This window comes from Diospyros lotus, chromosome 7 (assembly GCF_014633365.1).
Source record: "Diospyros lotus cultivar Yz01 chromosome 7, ASM1463336v1, whole genome shotgun sequence".
In the NCBI taxonomy this organism is placed as follows: domain Eukaryota; kingdom Viridiplantae; phylum Streptophyta; class Magnoliopsida; order Ericales; family Ebenaceae; genus Diospyros; species Diospyros lotus.
Window position 1 is genome coordinate 4,603,885 of NC_068344.1, and position 11,191 is coordinate 4,615,075.

At 30.5% G+C, this 11,191-nt stretch overlaps 1 protein-coding gene across 1 annotated transcript; it reads right to left on the reverse strand.

The window, feature by feature from the left end:
- Positions 1 to 6,312: 6,312 nt before the first annotated feature.
- LOC127806561 (small polypeptide DEVIL 6-like) lies at positions 6,313 to 7,058 on the reverse strand. Its single transcript, XM_052343936.1, has one exon. It carries the CDS (start codon positions 6,788 to 6,790, stop codon positions 6,647 to 6,649), a length of 144 nt encoding a protein of 47 aa, XP_052199896.1. The 5' UTR covers positions 6,791 to 7,058; the 3' UTR covers positions 6,313 to 6,646.
- Positions 7,059 to 11,191: the final 4,133 nt, after the last annotated feature.

The following is an 11,191-nucleotide window of genomic DNA, read 5'->3' on the forward strand; positions in this document are numbered from 1 at the left end:
GATCAAATCAATATGACTTACATGTTACAACAACTAGTTATATCAAACTGAATTACTAAACGAGTGGGTTAAATCGATCCAAAAATTATTAACTTGTGTAGTACCTTTAATATTATGTAATTTAAACCATTATTATAGCATAATAAAGGTAACATCATATATATGCCGTTATATATATATGTATATTAAAAGTTTGATAAAAAAAATATATGATTTGAAAAGCAGAAATAGAAAAGAAGGGTGGAGGGACCAGGGAAGGATGTGAAGGGACAAAAGTAGAAAGGACGAGAAAGAGGGGGGCGCACGTGGGGGGAGGATAAGGCTGCTACCCACTGCTCACTGCTGTTGGGTCTGACGTTGTTTTGTTTTGACCGGTCCCGCCTTCATCTGTCTTGTCGGGAACTTCAATTCCTTCCCCTGCGCTGCGTTGCGTGGCCGACACCCCAATTTCACACGGCGGATTCCGCTTCCCCGTCAAATTCTCCTTCTTGCCCCTACCCTCCCCGCCTTTTTACACGCCCGCCCGCCCCCTCAATTTCACAAATGAGACAACAACTCTATTTTAAAGTAAAATATCATTGCCTATGATTATGGGTGTGAAAACAGTCCATTTAGTAAATGCAAACGATTGATTTGGTAATTGAATCAATTAACATTTTTTTAATTTATTAAATTAAATTAATAAATAAAATTGAACTCTCGATTGATTAATTTAAAAAATTAAAAAAATAAATAATTAACAAAATTAAATATAAATAGTATAAACTGAACTAAATTAATTAAATCAAAAAAATGTAAACAAATAAAGGAAAAATGAAGTAATCAATATAGAATATTCAAAATTAAATAAAATTACGTAGTTTTATAAATATCGAAATAATATCATTTTAAAGTTCGATTGGTTTAATTAGTTTGATTTTTTTAACTAAAAATTGAAAACTGAACTTTTGAAAAAAATTACAGAATCAAACTGATGAAAAAAAATAATAATAAACTAAACTGATTAATTTAAATAAATTAAACTTTTACTCTTATCTATCTATGATTTACGAAAATGTTTTGAGAGTATTGTTTCAACGTTTTTTAAAACGTTTTTTATATTGAAATGTCGAGAAATATTAAAAAATATATTTTTAATTTTTTTATAATTTTAAAAATATTTTGGGATAATTTTATAATATTAAAAAAATATCAAAAACGTGTTTTTATTCATAAAAAGGATACAGATCGATTTTTTTTTGTCTAAAAAATTTCAAGTCTAAATTGAACTAGAGTTAAACCAAACTCTTTGATGAATACATCAATGAGACCATTAAGAAAGAGAATGATGAAATGGAGGACCTTTTACATATTATATTATATTTTATTTTGTTTAAATTTATTATTTATTTTTAATTAATAAGTCATGATTTATAAATGATAGAATTTATATTTATATTTTTACACGTTTTTGTTTCTTATCTTTTTAAAAAATATTATTTTTTTATTTTTATTTTGTATCGTATCTATTTTTCGTTTCCATTTTCATACAACTTAGTTCGTTATTACAAACATCCCACCTGATTAGTCAATTTTATCAAAATAACTACAATCCAATTAATTTGATCAATTTTCTTTTTAAATCTTATGATCATCTTTAATTGAGTTGGATAAATTTTTATTTTTATAAATAAAAAAATAACATTTCACGTAAGATATAAAATGTAATGAATTTATTTTTTTATCATAATTTATATTTTAAGTGCATCATCATATGAAAATGGGTTGGTGCGGGCAGAAACCGAAGAGGGCAAAGCGGCGAGTTCTCTGCTGCAGCGGTGGTTGTACTCGGAGTGGCAGGAGTACTTCTGGCACTGCGAAGCTTTGATTCTTCAACAAAAGGCCTTCCGCCTTCTACATTGCAAAGCCAATCTTTAGAAAAGCGCCGCAACAAACAAACAAACAAACAAAAGGCCGGGCGGGCGGGCGGGCCGGCTGGCTCTGTTGATGGATCCTCTCACCTCACCTCACCGCACCGCACCGCACCGCACGTCGTTTTCTTACCGTACACGTGGCGCACGTGAACGTGCGTTGGACGCAATAATTGGTGGGCCCCGCTGGCCAAAACGTCAAGGTTTATCAGAAGCCCAAAATAAAAATAAATTTAGGGAAAAAAAAAAGTAAATTACTTTCGAGTATGCTCTTATTCTCAAACGGGACAAAGAGCAGTGGTCCGTATCACGCGAGTGTTTTAAAAATAAAAAATTAAATAAAATTTTATTTTATATATTTAATAGTATTATTATATAATTTCTAAATTAATCATTAAAACAATTCAATTCTTTTCGCAAACTTACAATTTTATTCAATCTTTTTAATTTTAGTAATTAAGTCTAATTTGACTCAATTAAGTGTTATTTTTTTAATATATAAAATTAATTTAAAGAAAGTATGCTTATGTTAATTTAACATAACAAGTCTCATATAAACATATTATATGCTAACAAGTTATATATATATATATATTTTATTTATATGTATATATAAGTTTTATAAATATATTATTATATGACAAGTTAGTATGAATATATTATTTTTAAATTAATTTTATATATTAAATAAAATTATACTCAATTAAGTCAATTTAGACCAATTACAAAAATTGAAAGAATTTTATTAAATTGCAAATTCACTAAATAGATTGAATTATTTTCGTGATTAATCCATAATTATTATGTAAAATATCAAATAAAATAAAATTTGACAATTAGGTAAAATTAATCTTTAAATCCTAAAAGATCATCTTAACGAATAAAACTAATCTTTTCAAAATTATTTGAAATGACTATTCCTAGTCACTATCGAACAAAAAAAAGACTTAACACTAAGTAAATGATTATCTTTTATTTATAATAAATAAAGGAGAATCTCACATTGGGATAAGTATTTTCACTCATAATCTTTAATTTTTTTTTCTAGTTTTTGTGCTATTATTTAATATCTGATATAGACATCAAATTAATTTTTAACTTTTTCAACACGCTTGAAATATAATTTTATCGTTCTTTTTTTCATTATTTCAAGTTGATTATTTGAAAGCTAAACATATTTTGTCGTTTAGTATTCATTACTTTTTTGGGGGGGATTATCGTACTTTTGCGGTCCTCCATTGCTTGTGCTTTCGATTTTCATAGAAGAGATAAATCGCAAGTGGAGATTTTATCTCATTACGTAAGGTAAAAAATCAAACCTACGATCTAATGGTACAAATCTCAATAACCCAACCTCTTAAATTTGATCCTAAAGGCTAGATTACTTTTTTCTTTATAAATATATTAATAATGGTCTGATTTGTACATCGATAGTTGCCTAATTTTCTTAATTTATAACAATAACTAATCCATCATCAAAAAATTGATATAGTCTTGTATAATTTTGTTTATTATAAATAGAATAATTAACCAATTAACTGTATCACCAAACTGTACTTATCATCAATGAGTTAAAATGTAACATACTATTGTATTTTTGGTTGGGTCCTTAAAAAGACAATTTCAACCAACCATGCAAAGCCTTTGTCAACGTCGCAATCTCCGTCTTCTTGAATACCACAGACGCATTATTTGCCTTCGTGCAATAATTAACCTGGAGATAGCAACCAAACACATTCCCTATCTAAACTTTGATTGATATATTATTGTCACGCTTAGATCGATAACCATTGAAATAACAAATTTTATTTGGAGAAATGGCCACCAAATTTGAAGGACCCGAAACATATGAAAAGGATACAATTCCTAACGGTTTCAACAAGTATTTGTTTGTTTACGATTTTAAACCCTCTTTATTTGGTAATTTTGTGTTTAAGACAATATAAAAAAGTAAAAGTAAATAGACGAATATATAGTAAAGAAGTGAAAAAAGAAGGGGCCACAGTCACACCTTCCTAAACATGAGGAGCCATGATTGAGAAGATAAACCTTATTTTGCTTTTATGACCACTTTTCTAAGCATGCTTTTGGATAGAAATTCAAAAGGATCAAACATATCTTTCACGGATTTAGTTGTTGAATTGGGTGATCTTGTAATCTAAGGATAAATTTACCCTTTGTATGATTATCGGACCCACAAAATTATACATATTAACATCATCACTGCCCTGATTTTACTTTCACAATGCTTATCCACAACAAGGTAATTAATTTGAGGGTGGGTTGGATAGTCATGCAAGTGTGAGATTATATTTAGGTCATTTTCATGTCCTATATTATAGGCCCTTTAAACCACTTGGTTCGCCCCATTTGTCAATAATAGGATCACACTCATGGGTGGGTTCTTGGCCTCTCCTATTGTTTGTAGCCTTTGTTTTTGTTGCTTAATTGGCTTTTGTTTGTATGAGTCTAATTTATCCATTTCTTCTTTGTTTTTGGTGTTTTAAAAATATATAAGATATCATCCTTATATAATCTATCTTTGAATTCTCAAATCATATAATGAATAATCATCTGAATAATTACTAAACATTAAAAATTAATTTTCAAGAGAGCTTATACATATATATATATTTATGAATTTATATCTAAATTGAGTTGAGATAACTCTTTGATAGTGGAATGAAGTTGGTAAATTATAAGGTGGGATTATTAGGTGAACACTTTACATGATTAATGGGCCCTCGTGATGGACTAAGATTATTAAATGGGACAATCTTGACCTAGAAATGGTAGCCCCCCCTTAGGCTTTGCTTTACTTTCTTTTCTTTTCTTTTTTTTCTCCATTTCAATTGATTAGAGAGTTGATTCACAAACCTATGTTGCTGCTATTATGGCCCATTCCTTATCAGGATGGAAGGTGACCAACTAGTTGTTCTTTTATAGTCAGAGTTTGCATAAAGAGATTAAGAGAAAGATATTGACAAGATAAAAAGGGATCCACCCTTAACCCCATATACATGCATCATATGTAAGTAGATTTACAAATGAAACAATTAAAATATACTTTTATTATTGAAAAATAGAATACAAATAAAAAACATATTATTATTTTGATGCTAAATTAATTATTTGTAAATAAACTATATATTTTTAATATTTGAGAATTGACATCACAAATGTCAACACTCACACAACATAGTTTGAGTTATGCATATATTTATGTACCTTAAGTGATTATTTTGGTGAATATCCTAGAGTTGTCGGTACAATTGTTAATTTTGGACGATTAAGACCAACATGATCCTTAGGGAAGTTGTTTGGATGGATTCATTGGAAGGTGTAGGGGAGAGTAAAAGTTGGGTTTACTTACCGAACTGATCGAACTTGTAGGTCCGATTCAATTTTTTTCTTGCATAGATTTGGTTTGATTAATTTTTTTCAAAAGTTCAATTTTCACTTTTCAGTTTGATTTTTTGATTGGAAGAATCAAATTGATTGAACTTTAAAACGATGTTGTTTAAATGTCTATAAAACGACGCGTTTTCTTTGATTTTGTATGTTTTTTATTTGTTATTTTAATTTTTTTTTATTTTTTTTTGTGTTTCTTTAGTTTAATCGATTCGTTTCGATTTATACGATTTGAGTTTAATTTTTTTTAATTATCAATTAGTTCAATTTTTCAGACTAATCAATCGATTCGGTTCGATTTTACTCCTTAATTTAGTTTAATCAATTTCGATCGATTTGATAATTGAACGAACCGTTTACACATTCCTAAAAAAGTGATACTAATGAAAATCTTCCCTAAAATTTATACATTAGGAGGATTGTACATTATATAAAAAAAATTATATATTTGTTTTAATTCTGGATAGACAAGTTCTTATATGTGGAATAAACATAGGGCAGAGAGTCAGAGACCATGATTTTTGTGGATTGGTTAAAAAATTTATTTTTATGAAATTTAGTTTAATGTTTTACTTTTAGAAATAATTAAAAAATTATGAACAAAAGAGATTTTTTTTTCTTTAATTTATATAATTTTAGTTCTAAAACTATATTTAAAAGAAGAAGGATAACATAAAAATAACATCCAAGACTCCAAGTGATGAAATGTCCATTTTAATCTCCTCTCTCTCTCTCTCTCTCTCTCTCTCTCTCTCAAAATACAAACACAACTTTCCGATTCCCAATTCCCATTCTTTTTGGGAAACTAATCAAAGTTCAGCTCATCGGAATCTAAATTCTTTCCCCCTTTTTTGTAATTAAGAAACTGAAATGGATGATAATCAGAAAGGAAGAATTTCTATACTCAATTATGGCTCAGTCTTCGACTCTCTTTCACATCAGAATGAGCTCAAATTCGAGCCCCAACAAAGCATGTCAAAACAGAGAAAATTGTCAGATTTCATGGCTCCCCCATGAATGTTCGAGCCAGAAACCAACCATTATTTATTTATTGTTTCTGATAAAACCAGTCATCATATGAGTTGTTAATCAGAAAGGAAGAAGAAGAAGAAGAAGAAGAAATAAGTAAATATACAGAAGAGCTAGCACTGAAACTTGTGAACTAATAAATCTGCTAATCAAAATCACAGGTCCATTGATCAAGTACAAAATTTGCTGAAGATGATCATATCCTCAGTAGATCGATGCTATTTACATTCCCAAAAGGCCAACCCAGAAAAGAAGAGAGAGAGAGAGAGAGAGAGATGGAACAAATTAATTAATTATCAATCATGCCAGCAGAGAAGCATGACAACACATCTCCTTATAATGTAAAGCCTGGTTCTTTGCTCTCTAAGCGCTCCTCCAAGACCTCTACTGGATGAAATCCTCCTCTTGGATCCCCCCATGCTTGTGCTGTTCATCTTCATCCTCTCTTCTTTAGTAACTAGAGACAAAATACTTCTAATTGGTTGAGAGATCTGAAATTTAAAGAGACAACTGAGATAACTGGTTAATTTCCCAGCTAGTTAGAGAGAGGAACAGAGGACTGCTTTCTGAGAGGAGTACTTGTCTAAGCAAGTTGTAGATGCAGAAGAAGAAGAAGGGTTTGAATGGAAATGGTCAAGGCTTGAAGGAGAAGTGGAAGGTTAAGAGGGTTTTTATATAGGATATTGGGGAGAGAGAGAGAGAGAGAGAGAGAGGTGGTCCTAATTGGCAATGGCAATGGTCTAATAAAGAGCCAACGATGAGACATCAAAGGGCGTGCAGTGCCCCCTGGCTCACCGGAGAATGCCCTCCAGGCCCCCCCACTTGGGATTCCATAACCACACCTACAATCCTTGTATAAAATGAAACAATCTAAAACAAATTGGTTAAGAGTTTTTCATTATTTTTCTCTAAAGTGAAAAGGAGATAAATTTGTTATCAAAGAATTTTCACGTGGAAGTTAGATTATATTGAATCCTCACCCATTTATGAGGTTAGGTTAATTAGGTGGGTTTTTAAAGTTATATTTTAAAAATTATTTATTTCATTAATAATATCTCTTGTTAAATTTTTGTAATAAATTTATTATTAGTCTCCTTACTTGTTTAATTTAACTAATAATTAATGATAAAAATCACGTAGCGAGGTGCGTCTAACCATGATTATTTATTATTAAATGTAAAATTTCATACACTTAAATGAAAATTGGAAAAAAAGAAAAATAAAAATTAATAAAAATTTGATCAAAAACTCATAAAAATAACACACACATATATATAATAATAGTCTTAGATATGAATAAAATTTAAACCCACTTGATAAAATTAAAAAAATGAGATTATTAATCTCCCATCTCACACACTCTCTTCATCTCTTGGCCAAATATTGATATGGCATCCTCCCCATATGGATATGGAGTGTAGGGATCACCCACCAACATGTGGGTCGCCCATTACCTCAATAAGGTAACACATTGCCATAGTTTATATGAGCTGCCCCTTTCATTTTGTTGATGATGAGTTGATAATGTTAGACACCACTTGTTGGATGCATATGCAATTTGTATTAACATTATTTCCTTCTTTCTTTCTAGCCACACATATGATAATTCTGTGCTTGGATCCACCATTCAACACCACCTAGCTACCTATTGCCAATAATTAATGGGGGGCTAGGGTTCATCAGCTCAACTGAAACCTAGTTAAGAATATGCACATCTTAACTACTTTCCCTCAATCTTCCACTATTAACCATAATAATTGGCTCATATTTTCTTGACCTCAAGCGGACATGCATGCCATATTTAATTATTTGGACACGTAAAGTGCTAGTATTGGACCCCCCCCCCCCCCAATACACAAACTATATACATACAAGGGCGATTAGCAAAGTGGATTAGTTAATAAAAAGATTATGAAGAGTAGCTCCTATCACGACCACACACACTTGACCTTAAAGAGACAAAGTACTTGACCAAGAGCAAGACATCGTCTCTCTCTAACACTATTAATTACTTGAAATACATATCGTTATTATTTGTTACACCATAGTTCATATTAATAAATATTTTTCAGGGTGAATTTAACTCTACACCAGGTCAGCTTTCCTAACTGTTGTTCCAGTACTAGTACTACTGAGCCAGGTCAATTTACCATTTATTATTGAGCATTCTTTACATTATCAGCATTTTCATAAATTTGGGTAATATTTTTACCTTAGAGAAAAGAGAGAGAGAGAGAGAGAGAGAGAGAGAGAGAGAGAGAGAGAGAGAGAGAGAGAGAGATGGGATGGGATGGGAGCATGATAATTAGCATAAATGGATGCCCATATCTCAAAGAGCTTTGTGAATCACAAGAAGCTGGGAAGGCAAGACAATTTGCAGTAGAAATTCGGGGAAGCTGCTAATTGCTAAAAGAAAGGAATCAAAATAGCAGTCAAAGCAAGCCCCCACGTGAATCCCCATTTGTTTATTTCTTTTGAAGAATGAGAAAATTGCCCAAAGCACGAAATTGCATTAGTTGTAACTTAACTGCATTCCCCATTTAATTAATCTCTGATCAGTGATGGATTAGTAGTTTACACTTCACCACACAATAATTAATTAATTAAGTAAGTAAAGCAACCCATTCCACAACTTGCTTCTCCTCGTGCTTCTCCCATTTCACTTTGGACTTCTAAAATTAACCCATTCATTTAATATTAATAATCATTCAATTTTTTTATTTATTGAAAACTTCTTATACAAAATGATGTGATCAAAGTATATACCACCTTGTAATGATGTGCCTGTTGATATAATTGTGAAAAAATTATTTTTAGTTTTTTGAGGGATTATAAGACAAAATAGTTAAAGGCGCTTAGATATTTCATGTATGAGCTCGCTCTATGATGTTTAAGTCAATCTGAAGAGTGTTAAGTCACTCATATTTATAAAGATTAAAATTGATAGACATAAGAATATTCGTATCTTACAGGATCGTTTGTTTCACTTAATTTTTAAGGTATATTAATTTTGAAAATTGGTTGAGATGCTTAGATCAAGATCACATTAAAAGGGTCTTGGAGAGACCTGTATGAGAGAGTTGTCCAATCTTTTTTAGTTTTTTTTTTTTTAAGTTTTTTGGACTTATTTATTCTTAGATATACTCTTTTTGCAAGTGAGCCATAATCCAAGACAATTCACATTCTATATAAATGAGATTGAGAGATGTTCTTATTTTACAAGAGTATGTGCCTTTATATAACTTTTTTTTATTTTTTTAAAAAAATATTTCTACCACTTTAACCTTAATAACCTTTTTGTCATTTTGCATGAATATACAATATTTTGTAAAAAATTCATTTTATTGTAATGAGCCCTTAATCTAATGGGGCTCTCATTGAAGAATGGATGTTAACAAGTTGGAAACTATATGTAGTGTAAACTTTAGGCTTAGGAAATATCACAGATGGCATTTTTGTAAATGATGTATAGAATTTTCCTATTAACAATATCATTTTTGTAATTATGAGTCACTGCATTTGAAGGTTTTATATAAAATTTTAATTCACATATTATAATATAATTAATTACCCAAATAAATTGCATCATTTTATATGAAAATCTCTGGCTGTCAATGCCATATTGTCTGTTGCTTCTTTGATTTGAAGTAAAGATGGATACATATATATATATATATATATTTAAAATAAGTCTTGAAATGAGAAAGCTATTGGGCTCATCCTTGAGATTGCCAAGCCTCACTAATTAGATAGCTTAACAAAGGGTTTTGATTTCATTTAAGCTTAATCTTAATATAATCACATAAAATGTCATCCCATTCCATGTTATATGTATGATACCTTCGAAACCAAGAAATTAGCAACATCTCATTCACACATAATTACGTAGTGATAATATATATATATATATATATTATATGCATCCAACATGCATATAATATTCCACCAATTAATTAAGCATATTGATTTTATGTACATGCAGCATGCTTAGATAGCATAATCAATATATTTAAATATGCATCAAGGAGTGGGAGACACCCAAGGCTTTGGGAACTCAACTGGGGTGGATCAAAGGAGACAATTAGTGAATAAACTAAACCCTAATTATAAAAGCACCATATTCAAAGTGTTCCAGGCTCAGTCTGAAGTGTCCCGTGCTGTTCTTATTGTACTGTCTTTGTCTTAAGAAATGGTCTAATGGTACTGAACAAGAAGGTCAGAGTTGCACGTGAAGGTCTCGTGATTGACATCCATGGCTGCCGCCCACAGTATCCTCAACAGCGTGTCATCTCCTCCAAGTTAATTACTTCTTAATTTAAAAACTTCAACTTCAATTAATCATAATATATATTATTATTATTATTATTAAGGCTTGATGCAAGCTCGTCAACCCAGATAATCAAATGCTCCATTCACTGCTGCTTACAGCTAATTCCACAAATCAGTATCAGAGAAAGAACAGCAGAGAATTAAGAGAGAGAGAAAGAAATAAATTAAGAAAGAGTTCGTGCAGAATGATGCAGCTTTTTAAGAGTGCCATAGGTAAGCTAACCATGGACTGATAGATATAAGGGCATTACACTACAACTGCCTTCAAATATAATATAAAGATGACTCAATTTGAGTTTTACGTAGATATAGAATAGAAGTAGGAGATTTAGTTTTATTGGATTCATCATCTGTAAACAAGTCTAGTCTACAGTATAGTTGCTGAATCACACATCAATAATCTGAGAAATAATATTATTATCGCCCAATCATAACAATGAATTTATAAAGAAAAAATTAATGTCGTCAGGTTAATCGAGCTTCTAAAGAAGAAAACAGTCAGGGAACATGAA